This window comes from Eleutherodactylus coqui, chromosome 7 (genome assembly GCF_035609145.1).
Source record: "Eleutherodactylus coqui strain aEleCoq1 chromosome 7, aEleCoq1.hap1, whole genome shotgun sequence".
In the NCBI taxonomy this organism is placed as follows: Eukaryota; Metazoa; Chordata; class Amphibia; order Anura; family Eleutherodactylidae; genus Eleutherodactylus; species Eleutherodactylus coqui.
Window position 1 is genome coordinate 79,941,108 of NC_089843.1, and position 17,026 is coordinate 79,958,133.

The 17,026-nt window shown below is 47.8% G+C and overlaps 1 protein-coding gene across 1 annotated transcript in view; it reads right to left on the reverse strand.

Moving 5' to 3' along the window:
* The window catches only part of CC2D2A (coiled-coil and C2 domain containing 2A), a 124,982-nt gene that overhangs the window by 23,973 nt on the left and 83,983 nt on the right, over positions 1 to 17,026 (reverse strand). Inside the window, exons 24-25 of the mRNA XM_066573263.1 lie at positions 2,773 to 2,878; positions 1,914 to 2,023 (exon numbers count right to left, since the gene is read on the reverse strand). Of these exons, the coding sequence (XP_066429360.1) occupies positions 1,914 to 2,023; positions 2,773 to 2,878 (216 nt within the window). The remainder of the gene's footprint in view (positions 1 to 1,913; positions 2,024 to 2,772; positions 2,879 to 17,026) is intronic.

Here is a 17,026-nt window from a genome sequence, read left to right on the forward strand (position 1 = left end):
GCACCCGCGGATGGAAGCATCGTTCTGTATCCCCATCAAAAACGGGGACCTTTTCGCTTCATCAATCTGTGTATAATATTCCTCCTCCTCCTGCTCCTCCTCCTGAAACCTCACATAATCATGCCGAACGGGCAATTTTTCTTAGGCCCACAAGGCTCAGTCATATGATTTTTCTAAACAATTTTTATACGTTTCAATGCTCATTAAAGCGTTGAAACTTTCACCTCAACCAATTTTTATTTTAACTGGGCTGCCTCCTGGCCTAGTTACCAATTAAGCCACATTAACCAAAGCGATTAATGGGTTTCACCTGCCCTCTTGGTTGGGCATGGGCAATTTTTCTGATGTACATTAGTACTGTTGATACACCAATTTTTGGGGGTCCTCGCCTACAGTGTAATCAAATTAATTTTTAGCCCACCTGCATTACAGCTGACGTTACATCAGCTGTGTTGGGCAATGCAATGGGATATATTTATGTACCGCCGGTGGCTTCCTGGCACTCACCCATGCTGTGGGTCCACAGGGAGTTGTAAATGCATCTGTTTCCGCTTCTAAAGAACCCCAGTCTGACTGGGGCATGCAGTGTGGGCCGAAGCCCACCTGCATTAAACATGACATTACTACCTCAGCTGTGTTGGGCAATGCAATGGGATATATTTATGTACCGCCGGTGGGTTCCAGGGAGCCACCCATGCTGTGGGTGCACACGGAATTCCCATTGCGGAGTTGTACCTGCCTGTGACTATATATAAAAAAACGCGGTCTGACTGGGGCATGCAGACACCTTGACAGAATGAATAGTGTGTGGCACATAGGTTCCCCATTGCTATGCCCACGTGTGCAGCTCCAGATGGAGGTGGCACAGGATTGGATTTCTCATTGCTTCTGTACAGCATTGTGGGCTATCGCCCCGCCCCTTTTAAAGAGGGTCGCTGCCTAGCCGTGCCAACCCTCTGCAGTGTGTTCCTGCTTTTCCTGTGGCAGACGCACTTATAAATAGACATGAGGGTGGCGTGGCATGAGGGCAACTGAAGGCTGGGCAGGGACAGTTTGGTGTGCGCTGTGGACACTGGGTCGTGGGGGGGGGATTTGGCAGCATGTAACCCAGGAGAAGTGGCAGCGGAGTGTCATGCAGGCAGTGTTTGTGCTTTGTTGGAGGTAGTGTGGTGCTTAGCTAAGGTATGCATTGCTAATGAGGGCTTTTCAGATGTTAAAGTTGTTGGGGGGGGGCCCACTCTTGCCGCTATTGTGGCTTAATACTGGGACCTGTGAACTTGAGATGCAGCCCAACATGTAGCCCCTCGCCTGCCCTATCCGTTTCTGTGTCGTTCCCATCACTTTCTTGAATTGCCCCGATTTTCACAAATGAAAACCTTAGCGAGCATCGGCGATATACAAAAATGCTCGAGTCGCCCATTGACTTCAATGGGGTTCGTTACTCGAAACGAACCCTCGAGCATCGCGAAAAATTCGTCTCGAGTAACGAGCACCCGAGCATTTTGGTGCTCGCTCATCTCTAGAGAACACTCACATTTGTTCTACCGAATAAGACCATGCCAAATCTATTTTTTGATGAGCTAGTTTCCCTTTCTTCTAAAAGGGCCACCACAAAACTTTATCTGCCTTCTGGAAAGGAGTAATGCAGACTGCTATTAATCTAAGAATCTCAATGGTAGGATCACCATGGGAATACTGTATATTAGAGAACTGCATAAATGAATTAACTACTTTATACTTATCATTAGAATCACTGTTATTACACTCGTTGAAGTTCTGATAATAAATCTATAAAGGCAGGATGTCAAAATACTCTGCAGCTCCTCGATCAACCCTCTAAAATCCAAATTGATTACTATACATTGGTTTTAGCACATTGCAACTGGATATTCTCATTTTGCAGCCGTATTTACCTGAATGGCAGCTCCAGTTCTTCATTCCAGTTGGGGTTCGGTCCATCAGCTGTTGATGTCTGGCATACAGTGCGCTGGAATGAAACTTCTACAAATGGCCTGACCAATACCTGAAATCACATAAAATATGGGGCGATTCTCTCACTAGGAGACCCAAACATTCCTCAATTATTTTGTCATTTTAGTTTGCCTCCCTATGAAAATTGATATGCATTTGTCTTTTATGTTGAAAACCACATCTGTCTATAGCACAAGCTAAAAATGGCCCCTCTGATAATGTAACATCAGGAACAACAGCGACCTCCCTTGCATTTTGAGCATGTCAACTTTCTATTACTTATTGCTATATCTGCAGCCTTTCGATAGACATAAGGGGAGATTATGAAACTTTCTAAAACAAAAGCTTTGTTGCGTATAGTAACCAATCACAGCTCAGCTTGCGTCCTACATTAGTATACTCTAACTGTATAAGTGCACTGTGCTGTGCTTCCCTATACAGTTGGCCACTAGAAAAAAAATATACAGCATCTTATACATTTTGCATGGATGATGTGTGCCGCTGTATGGTTTGCAGTCAAATACATTGGAGCTTAATGCTAGGTGCGTCCATCAAGAGATTTCTGCCATGCTTCACACTGCTGCCCTACTTGTAGAACTTGGCTGTCGTGCATAGAAAGTTCTTCACACGTTTAGTGCACAGAGGTCTTACTTCCCTTATAGAGGGATCCTGGAGTCTGGACATATTTGTCCCCATGGCTATAGGACCATGCATTCATTTAAATACCAACACTCAATACGTGCCGTATCGGTATAATTAAATGATATTTTAATAATGATGGAGTTGATTATCTTCCAGTACCTGGTTAACGGACCACTCTGGTGACTGGGATTGCCCTTGAGGTGAAGCCGACGTTGTAAACATCTCATTAAATGACCTTGTTGACCTGGATGGCACCGCTGGTTTGCTGTGAAAGAGGTTAATATATATATCAGTACGCAGACATCCCAATATCATCTGAAATTCTCCTTGCCATGGCAAATATAGTACCCTGTTTCCCTGAAAATAAGACATAGCATGATTTTCCAGAATTTTTGAGGATGCAAAATTATTTTTCAGGCTTTTTGAGGATGCTTGAAATATAAGCCCTACTCCAAAATTAAGCCCTGCTAACAGTTAATTTAAAAAGTCAATTTAAATAGTGTCCAGGCAGCTATACATGTAAAAAAGTTAAACCTTTTTGAACAAAAATTAAGATAAGCACACCACATTTTCATCCAAGAAAGTCCAGACCTAGCGCAAGTGGGCAACACACAAGACAGGTCACAGTAGTTAGAGTGAGACGGGACGGTTACCTAGTTAATCTCACTGTTTGCCTATTGTTTAACAGGGCCCGGTTAGGACCCCAATCGTCAAGTCGGAGTGAGTGGGGAAACACCCCCGCCATGCACCTCTTCGCCCCCCAAGGGAAGGACGGCTATCCTCGCCGTCCCCGCACTAGTCATCGACTAGTAGCAACCCAAACAACTCTGGACTGGTTTCCGGAGAATCCTTTTTTTCCCTACACCCCTCTCTGGGGGTAGTAGAGTTCAACTTTCTCTTAGCTCTCTTTTCTTTTTCTATACCTCCTTGCGCTCGGTGGGTGGAGACTCCTTCGCTGCACCAATTACATGATGGAGTTGACATTTTGCACCTTCAATGTCAGGGGTCTAAACAAACCCGCCAAGAGAGGACAAATCCTCTCCCACCTGCACAGAAAGGGCATAATGATAGCGCTGCTACAAGAAACACATTTTACAGTAGCCAGCACACCGAGATGCACTACACGCCACTACACCACATGGCACCATAGTGTCCATGGGGATAAAAAAACTGGAGGGGTCTCAATAGCAATCCATAAGCAGCTCCCTCATCGCGTGCTGGGATCCATGTCAGACCCCGAAGGTCGATATCTATTCATCAAAATTGCAATGGGGCATCAAGTGTTAACAATCGCTAACATGTACTTTCCCAACCAGGGGCAGGTCCAGTTCAGCTTAAAGACTCTGGAAGTGCTGGCGGAGTTCGCAACGGGATCAAAAGTAGTTCTGGGTGGAGACCTCAATGCGTGTTTGGACCCCCCATTAGATTCATCTACGGGTAAGTCTGGCGTTTCCTTTGCAGCACTGTGCAGATTGAAGAGGGCACTGACTTCCATGAAGTTAGTAGATCTCTGGAGAACCTTACACCCAGGATCCAGGGATTACAGTCACTACTCAGTAGCACATAATAGCTACGGTAGAATAGACTACCTGTTGGTATCACACACACTCCTAGACTCGTTCCCTACAAGTTCTATAGGTAACATGGTATGGTCGGACCACGCTCCGGTCTACGGATCACTGAGGGTGCTTGCGGGGGACCGAGGGGGGAAAAACACGTGGCGGTTAAATGACAATATATTAAACGACGTAATAGGCCTGAAAGAAATCCGATCCACGATAGAAAACTTCAAGGAAGACCACAAACTAGACAGCACAGCAGCCCCGATAAAGTGGGAAGCCCTAAAATGTGTAGTTCGGGGAGTGTGCATATCACATGGAACGAGGCTTAAAAAGGAGCGCTCCCAGAACTTAGAGAAAAAACTGGAGGAGCTGGGAGCCTTAGAAACTTCAAACAAAAAAACACCCTCAGACAAATTACGGGCAGACATATCAAACCTGAGGGGCCAGGTCAGGGACATTTTGGACCAGGCAACCCTTTGCCACAGGGATAAAATTAAGGGGGGCTATTATGAATATGGTGATAAATGTGGCAAATGGCTAGCAAGGGCTGTAAATCCCAAGACTGTTCAGTCTCATATATTTGCCATTAATTCCCCCAACAACGGACTGTTACACTCCACAGGAGAAATCCTTGATAGATTCCAGTCATACTACCAAGGACTGTATAATATTCAAAGCGACACAAACGTTAGCCAATCTAGAGGCGATACAATACTGCAAGACTACTTAAACAAGAATGCCCCTCCCCCTATCCCGACGGAAGCAGCCCAGGAGTTAGAGACGGATATTACAGAACAGGAAGTGGCGGCGGTAATCAAGGACCTGAAAGTAGATAAGAGCCCGGGACCTGACGGGTTCACTCCACGATTTTACAAACTATGCGGGGATTTGCTGGGCCCTATCTTGGTAAAATCGTTCAATGCTATATCAAATAATTGTCCCTTCCCATCACAAGCCCTACAGGCAATCATCACGGTTCTGCCCAAGCCGGGGAAGGATCCGCTAGAGTGCAGTAATTACCGCCCCATCTCACTTCTCAACATAGATACAAAAATCTTTTCCAAAATAATAGCCACACGACTGCAACCCCTAGTACCAACATTAATCCATAAAGAACAGGTTGGGTTCGTACCGGGCCGCGAAGCTAGGGATAATACCCTCAGAACCCTCTCCATCATCCCAAGGGCACAGAAATCCAGGAATCCCCTTAGCCTATTGACAGTCGATGCAGAAAAAGCTTTCGACAGGGTCCACTGGGGCTTCCTGGAAGCAACGTTACAAAAGATAGGCCTAGGATCAAGGGCTAGAGAATGGATTATGGCTCTATACAAAAACCCATCGGCAAAAATAAGAGTCAATTGGGCCCTTTCACAGCCCTTAAAAATAGGAAACGGGACCAGACAGGGATGCCCATTGTCACCCACATTATACATACTTGTCATGGAATCCCTATCAAATGCTATAAGAAACAACCCCAACATCAAGGGCTACAGGACGGAGGCCTCGGCACAGAAGTTGGCTCTGTTTGCTGACGATCTGCTAATTTTCATGACCAACCCCACAATCGCCCTCCCTAGTATCCTTAAAGAATTCGAACTATTCGGAAGATTGAGTAACTTTAAAGTGAATACACATAAATCTGAAATTCTAAATATCACGGTCCCACCAGAAGAAGCAGCCCAATTAAACAACTCCTTCCCCTTCCAGTGGCGTACAGACAAAATAAACTACTTGGGAATAACTTTAACCTCAAATCCAGACCAACTCTTTGAGCTTAATTACAAACCGGCGCTCTCCAAACTAGAGAAAGACTTACAATTGTGGAGGTCCTTAACAATGTCATGGTTCGGTCGGATTAATGTCTTAAAAATGGTCTCCCTACCTAGACTTTTATATCTATTTCAGACTCTTCCCATTAAGCTCCCTAGAGACTTTATGACTCGTGTCAGACGAATAACGACGAAATTTGTCTGGGGGAGATCCAGGCCACGACTAAAATTTAAAACACTCACTAGAACTAAGGAAGAGGGAGGAGTAGGCTTTCCAGACTTTGATTTATATTACAAGGCAGCAATATGCAAATGCATCCTGGATCTTCTACACAATAGAAGCACCAAACTTTGGGTGAATATGGAACAGGAAACAATACCAGGGGAAGCAAGGGGTTTGTTCTGGATACCCAGGGGTGAAAACAGGAAAGAACTGAGACTGCCTCCCCTCTTAACAAATATTTTAGAAATTTGGGACAGGTTTGGGAAAAGAAAAGGCTTGGTGTCGTGTCCTGGACAACTCACCCCACTTGTAGGAAACCCTGGGCTGCCAATTCCGACAGATGACGGATCGCTAGTAGCTAGGCTAGGGGTCACCACACCATGCATCAGAGATGTGATGGAAAATGGGCATCTCAAAACATTAAAAGACATTCTGGGATCCGGGGGTCCGGTAGCCGGAGCGTGGTTCCAGTACTTGCAGATTCAATGTTACGTTCGATCTCTGGGTACAGTGGCAACACTAAACAAACCATTGACGAGGTTTGAGGAGTTGTGTGTGGCGAAGGTACCACCAATGAAAGAGATCTCCCTCTCATATCGCATACTGCTAGCGGAGGAAACAAAAGACGAAGCAGTAGGGTTCAAGGCACAGTGGGAAAGGGAACTGGGGAGACCAGTTCCAGACGGAGATTGGTCAAAAGCTATGACTCTGACACATAAGATGTCAATCTCGGGTAAAATGCAGGAAATGAACTACAAGTTGCTTTCCCAGTGGTACAAAACACCATCCAAATTAGCCAGAATATATCCTCAGCTATCAAGTAGATGCTGGAGATGCGCAGTAGACGAAGGGAACTTCCAACACATATGGTGGTCGTGCCCTGGGATCAAGAAACTGTGGGAAGATGTTAACAGGCTATACAATGCCCTGACCCATGCCGGGATCACCTTCACTCCGGAAATGGCCCTGCTATCAATATTCCCAGGTTCCATATCAGGAGCAAAGAAGGGCCTACTCAGATTTTTTATCATGGCCTTGAGGCAGGTGATCCCTAGGCTATGGAAGTCGACAACAATCCCAAATAGAATTACCTGGCTGGAAAACTTAGATAGTATAAAACAACTAGAGGAAACCATCGCCAAGGATAACAACAGGCGCCAGAGGTTCTATGCGACGTGGGCGACATGGGTGGCATTCCGATCTTCCGACCGAATTAAGGAATGGCTCCTGAGAGGGGAAATATCTAGATAAAACACTACGGCTCCAGGAAAATATAAAGTATAAGTTGACGGGGGGGGCGCACCCACCGGGCGCGTGGGAGATCTTTTTTACCTATCCTTCTTAATCTATATCTCTTACTTTCAAGCTCTAATTTCTGAAGTTCTTTCTCTTCATACAATTATTTGGTTAAGAAAAACTAGTCATTTCTTTTCTATGCAAAGTAAGATATATGAACAAGGTTTTTATGTAACTGTTTACACAAGTTGAAAAAATGACTAAATAAAATCCGTTTGAACTTAAAATTAAGATAAGACACTGTCTTATGTTCGGGGAAACACGGTAATATATATGAATACACAGGGTCACTGCACAAGGCACGGTTGGTACATCTAAAACATAAGGAGCAACCTGAAGCTTCTGGAGCTGAATGCAAAATTTGTAAAAAGGTCCCCACCTACCATGTGCCATTCATAATACTGATGTCTTCTTATGTGGCAGAGAGAACTCTGGGACCCGTCATGTACCAGAGCAGAGGTGTGACTGCTGCCTCCACACCTCTATAACTACAATTCTTGCTGAATGTTCAAGTGAATTTCATTTTAACCAAAAACTTCCAAATTGACATCACTTACATACTGTATATAGAATACTGCATTGACCAGGCAAAGCATTGTACGCTTTGAGCACTACATTTCACTAATTCATCATAGTGTGTCCACTTTGTGCACGGAGCAAGAGGATGGTGGAAAGGATGAAAGTCAAGTTTGTGGGACTTTTACAAGTAAGTAGATTAAAGATTCCCTTTAGACGGAACGATCCTTAAAAGAATTGTTCAAATGAGCGAAAGTGAACGACAGTCGTTAGGTCTAAACGCAGCCAACGACCGAATGACGGATAATCATCATTCACTTTTCATTTTATGCAGGGATTAAAATCATCGTTGGCTCGTTCACTTACCATTTGGTTTAAACAGCACCACAGTATTTACTTGGCAGCTGAATCGGTGTTACAGTCACTTTAACTTCATACAGTTTCAGAACGCTGCTAGGGAACAGGACAGCTGGCCGGAAATCAAAGGACCCCATTATAGTCAACAAGGGTCCGTTCGGCGCCATTCGGTTCTGTCATAAGATGGAACCATTCGGGGTGCCATTATCCTGTTCCCTGAACGGAGCAGGAGAACAGAACTTCTGAATGCTGATGTGAACAAACCCCAACACAGTTTCAATACTTGCCAACCCTGACTCTAGAACTTGGCAAGACTGTCCCAGCTTCTCAGTTCTCGCCTGATCAAGGTACACTTTCTTTACATACTCAGCGGCCTGTCATGGCTCTGTGGACACACGTGACAGTCCACAATGGTAAGCACTCACAGTCTCTATGGTGGACTCTCTCAGTAATACTGCAGGTCAACAACCACTGTGGTGGCAACTACACAACTCTCTCTGTGTTCTGTTTATGCAAACTTTTAGATTAACCACCGTGACTTGGATCGAGACCGCTCACACATTGTCCATGGGGGCCACAACAGTGTTTATTACATCAATTAGATCTTGCGTTCGTATAATTCCCAATAGTGGTTACGCAATAAACATCAGCCATTACTACGATAATCATCATCGACCCTCGCATCTTTCCGACTATACAAGTTAACATTTTTTCATCCCAGTTGCAAGTCACTATAAAGCAAGTGGACTAGGACATCTTCCCTCTGGTCCTGTAAGGATGCATCTTATTAGAGGGGATGGCATAAATCTTTGTTATTATAGACAAGGCAGTCTCATATTTTGACCTCTTACTATATTGAGTGGTGATGGAGTTTAATGGTTTAGGTCTATCCAGGTGTATCTGGATGTAGAGTAGTATGGTACCATCTTAGGGCCCTTTCACATGGGACGACTGTCGCAGTAGACAGGCAACCGTTCATAGATGAATTATGGCCTTTTTACACAGGCTGATAGTCCTTTGGTTTTTATGTCTGTACCATCCAAACAAATTCTTGCTCTTCCTTCACATTGTACAGGCATTTACACTGAGCAATCATAGTTCAGATTCCCGAGATCCAGTGAAAAGCTGAAGGAATCATTCAATTTAAAGTGCCCTCAGCCAGAAAAAACCTACAATGGTATATCTTCATGTTATAAGCTTGCATGTATAATTTTTGGGTATCACTTCTACATTACTTTTGTCTTTTTTTTTATAAAAGAGTATGTAACATCAGAAGTATCTGAAAAGTTTTTGCTGACTTGTCTGGTTAGATGAGGGAAGTAAGGGGATAAGTGGAGGAAAACGATCAGGGAAACCAAGAACATTTAAAACATAGAAAATCAGTTTCTCAATTTTCATGGTTGTCCGAGACAAAAATGGGAAGTTTTTTGTGAATTTTCTGTTTCATGTTCCTTTAAATTATGAGATGGACTCATAATACAGTGAGGTATATGCAGGTCATAAAAAATGCCGTAACTTGGGGGATTTATGAAATTTCCTGCACTGGCCAGTATCCAGGTAGAAGAAAATAACACACTTTCCCGTTTCCTGCTTATTTCCAGTCACTGCACTCCCCAAGGAAATACGGTACTATCCTCATATCAAAAAGGGAAAAATACAGACCTGACCTATAATCCCACCACCCATGGAAGAGTTGTTTTCTCTGCTAGGCTGAGCAACATCCACGTTATACTGGTTGGTCAAGGAAATAAAAAGGTTTCCTTACTATTCCTGATGGGAACAAGTCCTGGAAGCAGCAAAAAGGGCAGAGCACCACATGGTGGCCATCACATTTCTTTACTTGGACCTTTCTGTTCTCAAACTGTGGAGGCCCCAGGGCAGGATTATTTTTGCAGTGTATGATGGTTAGTAGAGATGAGCGAGCACCAAAATACTCGGGTGCTCGTTACTCGGGACGAACTTTTCGCGATGCTCGAGGGTTCGTTTCGAGTAACGAACCCCATTGAAGTCAATGGGCGACCCGAGCATTTTTGTATTTCGCCGATGCTCGCTAAGGTTTCCTTGTGTGAAAATCTGGGCAATTCAAGAAAGTGATGGGAACGACACAGCAACGGATAGGGCAGGCGAGGGGCTACATGTTGGGCTGCATCTCAAGTTCACAGGTCCCACTATTAAGCCACAATAGCGGCAAGAGTGGGGCCCCTCCCCTCCCAAAAACTTTTACTTCTGAAAAGCCCTCATTAGCATGGCATACCTTAGCTAAGCACCACACTACCTCCAACAAAGCACAATCACTGCCTGCATGACACTCCACTGCCACTTCTCCTGGGTTACATGCTGCCCAACCCCCCCCCCCCTCCCCCCCACAGCGCACACCAAAGTGTCCCTGCGCAGCCTTCAGCTGCCCTCATGCCACACCACCCTCATGTCTATTTAGAAGTGCGTCTGCCATGACGAGGAACCGCAGGCACACACTGCAGAGGGTTGGCACGGCTAGGCAGCGACCCTCTTTAAAAGGGGCGGGGCGATAGCCCACAATGCTGTACAGAAGCAATGAGAAATAGAATCCTGTGCCACCGCCATCAGGAGCTGCACACGTGGGCATAGCAATGGGGAACCTATGTGCCACACACTATTCATTCTGTCAAGGTGTCTGCATGCCCCAGTCAGACCGCGGTTTTTAATTCATAGACACAGGCAGGTACAACTCCCTATTGTGAAGTCCCTGTGGACCGACAGCATGGGTGGCTCCCTGGAACCCACCGGCGGAACATAAAAATATCCCATTGCATTGCCCAACACAGCTGAGGTAGTAATGTCGTGCTTAATGCAGGTGGGCTTCGGCCCACACTGCATGCCCCAGTCAGACTGGGGTTCTTTACACGTGGAAACAGATGCATTTATAATTCCCTGTGGACCCACAGCATGGGTGGGTGCCAGGAAGCCACCGGCGGTACATAGAAATATCCCATTGCATTGCCCAACACAGCTGAGGTAGTAATGTCGTGCTTAATGCAGGTGGGCTTCGGCCCATACTGCATGCCCCAGTCTGACTGGGGTTCTTTACAAGTGGACACATGCAGTTACAACTCCGTGTGGACCCACAGCATGGGTGGGTGCCAGGAAGCCACCGGCGGTACATAAATATATCCCATTGCATTGCCCATCACAGCTGAGGTAATGTCATGTTTACTGCAAGTGGGCTTCGGCCCATACTGCATGCCCCAGTCAGACTGGGGCTCTTTAGAAGTGGACACATGTAGTTACAACTCCGTGTGGACCCACGGCATGGGTGGCTCCCTGGAACCCACCGGCGGTACATAAATATATCCCATTGCAGTGCCCAACACAGCTGAGGTAGTAATGTCGTGCTTAATGCAGGTGGGCTTCGGCCCACACTGCACGCCCCAGTCAGACTGGGGTTCTTTACAAGTGGAAACAGATGCATTTATAATTCCCTGTGGACCCACAGCATGGGTGGGTGCCAGGAAGCCACCGGCAGTACATAGAAATATCCCATTGCATTGCCCAACACAGCTGAGGTAGTAATGTCGTGCTTAATACAGGTGGGCTTCGGCCCACACTGCATGCCCCAGTCAGACTGGGGTTCTTTACAAGTGGACACATGTAGGTTAAACTCCGTGTGCACCTACAGCATGGGTGGCTCCCTGGAACCCACCGGCGGTACATAAAAATATCCCATTGCATTGCCCAACACAGCGGATGTAACGTCAGCTGTAATGCAGGTGGGCAAAAAATTCATTTGATTACACTGTAGGCGAGGGCCCACAAAAATTGCTGTATCAACAGTACTAATGTACATCCAAAAAATTGGCCATGCCCAACCAAGATGGCAGGTGAAACCCATTAATCGCTTTGGTTAATGTGGCTTAAGTGGTAACTAGGAGGCAGCCCAGTTTAACGAAAAATTGGTTCAAGTTAAAGTTTCAACGCTTTTAAGAGCATTGAAACATATAAAAATTGTTTAGAAAAATTATGAGTGAGCCTTGTGGCCCTAAGAAAAATTGCCCGTTCAGCGTGATTACGTGAGGTTTCAGGAGGAGGAGCAGGAGGAGGAGGAGGAATATTAGACACAGATTGATGAAGCAGAAATGTCCCCGTTTTGGATGGTGAGAGAGAACGTAGCTTCCATCCGCGGGTGCAGCCTACGTATTGCTTAGGTATCGCTGCTGTCCGCTGGTGGAGAAGAGAAGTCTGGGGAAATCCAGGCTTTGTTCATCTTGATGAGTGTAAGCCTGTCGGCACTGTCGTTTGACAGGTGGGTACGCTTATCCGTGATGATTCCCCCAGCCACACTAAACACACTCTCTGACAAGACGCTAGCCGCAGGACAAGCAAGCACCTCCAGGGCATACAGCGCGAGTTCAGGCCACGTGTCCAGCTTCGACACCCAGTAGTTGTAGGGGGCAGAGGCGTCATGGAGGACGGTCGTGCGATCGGCTACGTACTCCCTCACCATCCTTTTACAGTGCTCCCGCCGACTCAGCCTTGACTGGGGAGCGGTGACACAGTCTTGCTGGGGAGCCATAAAGCTGGCAAAGGCCTTGGAGAATGTTCCCCTGCCTGCGCTGTACATGCTGCCTGATCTCTGCGCCTCCCCTGCTACCTGGCCCTCGGAACTGCCCCTTCTGCCACTAGCGCTGTCGGATGGGAAGTTTACCATCAGTTTGTCCACCAGCGCCCTGTGGTATAGCAACACTCTCGAACCCCTTTCCTCTTCGGGAACGAGAGTGGGAAGGTTCTCCTTATAGCGTGGGTCGAGCAGTGTGTACACCCAGTAATCCGTAGTGGCCAGAATGCGTGTAACGCGAGGGTCACGAGAAAGGCATCCTAACATGAAGTCAGCCATGTGTGCCAGGGTACCTGTATGCAACACATGGCTGTCTTCACTAGGAAGATCACTTTCAGGATCCTCCTCCTCCTCTTCCTCCTCCTCAGGCCATACACGCTGAAAGGATGACAGCCCAGCAGCATGTGTACCCTCACCAGTGGGCCAAGCTGTCTCTTCCCCCTCCTCCTCATCCTCCTCATGCTCCTCCTCCTCCTCCTCCTCAACGCGCTGAGATATAGACAGGCGGGTGCTCTGACTATCCAGCGACATACTGTCTTCCCCTGGCTCGGTTTCCGAGCGCAAAGCGTCTGCCTTTATGCTTTGCAGGGAACTTCTCAAGATGCATAGCAGAGGAATGGTGATGCTAATGATTGCAGCATCGCCGCTCACCACGTGGGTAGACTCCTCAAATTTTCCAAGGACCTGGCAGATGGCTGCCAACCAGGGCCACTCTTCTGTAAATAATTGAGGAGGCTGACTCCCACTGCGCCGCGCAAGTTGGAGTTGGTATTCCACTATAGCTCTACGCTGCTCATAGAGTCTGGCCAACATGTGGAGCGTAGAGTTCCACTGTGTGGGCACGTCGCACAGCAGTCAGTGCACTGGCAGATTAAACCTATATTGCAGTGTCCGCAGGGTGGCAGCGTGCGTGTGGGACTTGCGGAAATGTGCGCAGAGCTGGCGCACCTTTCCGAGCAGGTATGACAAGTGGGGGTAGCTTTTCAGAAAGCGCTGAACCACCAAATTAAAGACATGGGCCAGGCATGGCACGTGCGTGAGGCTGCCGAGCTGCAGAGCCGCCACCAGCTTACGGCCGTTGTCACACGACCATGCCCGGTTGGAGGCTCAGCGGCGCAAGCCAGTGGTCGGTCTGCTCTGTCAGACCCTGCAGCAGTTCGTGGGCCGTGTGCCTCTTCTCTCCTAAGCTGAGTAGTTTCAGCACGGCCTGCTGACGCTTGCCCACCGCTGTGCTGCCACGCCGCGTGACACCGACTGCTGGCGACGTGCTGCTGACACATCTTGATTGCGAGACAGAGGTTGCGTTGGAGGAGGAGGAGGAGGAAGGTGCTTTAGTGGAGGAAGCATACACCACCGCAGATACCACCACCGAGCTGGGGCCCGCAATTCTGGGGGTGGGTAGGACGTGAGCGGTCCCAGGCTCTGACTCTGTCCCAGCCTCCACTAAATTCACCCAATGTGCCGTCAGGGAGATATAGTGGCCCTGCCCGCCTGTGCTTGTCCACGTGTCCGTTGTTAAGTGGACCTTGGCAGTAACCGCGTTGGTGAGGGCGCGTACAATGTTGCGGGAGACGTGGTCGTGCAGGGCTGGGACGGCACATCGGGAAAAGTAGTGGCGACTGGGAACCGAGTAGCGCGGGGCAGCCGCCGCCATCATGCTTCTGAAAGCCTCCGTTTCCACAAGCCTATACGGCAGCACCTCTAGGCTGATCAATTTTGCAATGTGCACGTTTAACGCTTGAGCGTGCGGGTGCGTGGCGTCGTAGTTGCGCTTGCGCTCAAACTGTGGCACTAGCGACGTCTGGACGCTGCGCTGAGAGACATTGCTGGATGGGGCCGAGGACAGCGGAGGTGAGGGTGTGGGTGCAGGCCAGGAGATGGTAGTGCCTGTGTCCTCAGAGGGGGGTTGGATCTCAGTGGCAGGTTGGGGCACAGGGGGAGAGGCAGTGGTGCAAACCGGAGGCGGTGAACGGGCATCGTCCCACCTTGTGGGGTGCTTGGCCATCATATGCCTGCGCATGCTGTTGGTGGTGCCTCCCCAGCTGATCTTGGCGCGACAAAGGTTGCACACCACTGTTCGTCGGTCGTCAGGCGTCTCTGTGAAAAACTGCCACACCGTAGAGCACCTTGACCTGTGCAGGGTGGCATGGCGCGAGGGGGCGCTTTGGGAAACAGTTGGCGGATTATTCGGTCTGGCCCTGCCTCTACCCCTGGCCACCGCACTGGCTCGGCCTGTGCCCACACCCTCACTTGGCCCTCCGCGTCCTCGGCCGCGTCCACATCCTCTAGGCCTACCCCTACCCCTCAGCATGCTGTATTACCAGTGATTTGATTTCCCAGGCAGGAAAGAAATTGGCGCAAGGCTACACTCAACCGTAGCTGGTTGCGTCTGATTTTTGTACGTTGTCCACGCAGCACACACGTACACGGAGACCTTAGGACTGACACAGGCAGGCCAAATATAATTTCTTTTCCTTTTTTGCAAAGGGAAGCACCCACTGCGTATATTCAATGAACAAGAAGTTTAATATCTGTGGTGTGGCCCTCAAAAAGTGTCACACAACTATAGTGTAGCAGAGTTATTAACTCTAGCAGAGCAGGTATTTGCCAGTCAGGAAAGACAATGGCGCAAGCCTGCAGTAAACCGTAGCTGGTTGCGTCTGATTTTTGTACGTTCTCCACGCAGCACACACGTACACGGAGACCTTAGGACTGACACAGGCTGGCCAAATATAATTTCTTTTCCTTTTTTGCAAAGGGAAGGACCCACTGCGTATATTCAATGAACAATAACTGTGTTGTGGCCCTGCCTACACAATTCTGTCCCTGTAGTATCAATGGAGGGTGCAATGCTCTGCACAGACGATTTTTAGAAAAAAAAAAAAATGCAACACTGCTAACAGCAGCCAGCACAGTACTGCACACGGTTAAATTTGGCCCTAGAAAGGACCGTTGAGGTTCTTGAAGGCTACACTCACTCCTAACACTCTCCCTGCCTATACACCACTTCTGTCCCTAATGCCGGGTGCAATGCTCTGCACTGCCGATTTTGAGGAAAAAAAAACAAAAAAACACTGCTAGCAGCAGCCTGCACACAGGTAGATGTGGCCCTAAGAAGGACCTTTGGGGTTCTTGAAGCCTACACTGACTCCTAACGCTCTCCCTACAGCAGCACCAGCAGCAGCACTTTCCCTCAGCTAAGTCACAAGGCATGTGTGGCGAGCCGCGGGAGGGGCCGACTTTTATACTCGGGTGACATCTGATCGCCCCAGCCACTCACAGCAGGGGGGTGGTATAGGGCTTGAACGTCACAGGGGGAAGTTGTAATGCCTTCCCTGTCTTTCAATTGGCCAGAAAAGCGCGCTAACGTCTCAGAAAGGAAACTGAAAGTAACCGGAACACCGCGTGGTGCTCGTTAAGAGTAACGAGCATCCCGAACACCCTAATATTCGCACGAATATCAAGCTCGGACGAGTACGTTCGCTCATCTCTAATGGTTAGCATTGGTACAGTTTAAACCCTACTGAACAGACTATAGGAGAAAACTATGGATGAACTGTTCTTTCCAAAAATAAGCTTATTGTTCTATTTTCAAAAATATATCTGCAAAAAAAGATTTTCCTGCACCGCATGCTGATGTCTGTGGTCCAGTCCAGTGGGCGGGCCCGGACCATCTCTTCTGGCGGGAGCTTTTTACATAAACCCGCCCACCTCAGCTGCAGCAGGGTACATCATCCACGGAGCACTTTGAACTTTTACGCATGCACTGGAAGTTTACAGACTGGAGCACAAGCAGATGGGAATGACGAATCATCCCACAAAAGGAATATGTGATCTGAGCATGTGCCGGTTCATCAGTAGATTGCCCTGTAGTCTATTTGGTAGGGTTAAAACCAATGACAGATTCCCTATCTATTTCCCACTATACTATATGGCACTTACAATTAGGCAGTCTATAGTATAGGTAATTGGGCACTGTACTGTAGTGGGGAAAAGCAGGACAGAACATCATCTAACGTAAAAAGATACCTGACTCAAAGCACACAAGAGAGAATATCTCTGTGTCATGTAACACTATCTCTAGCCCTGCCTATGGCCC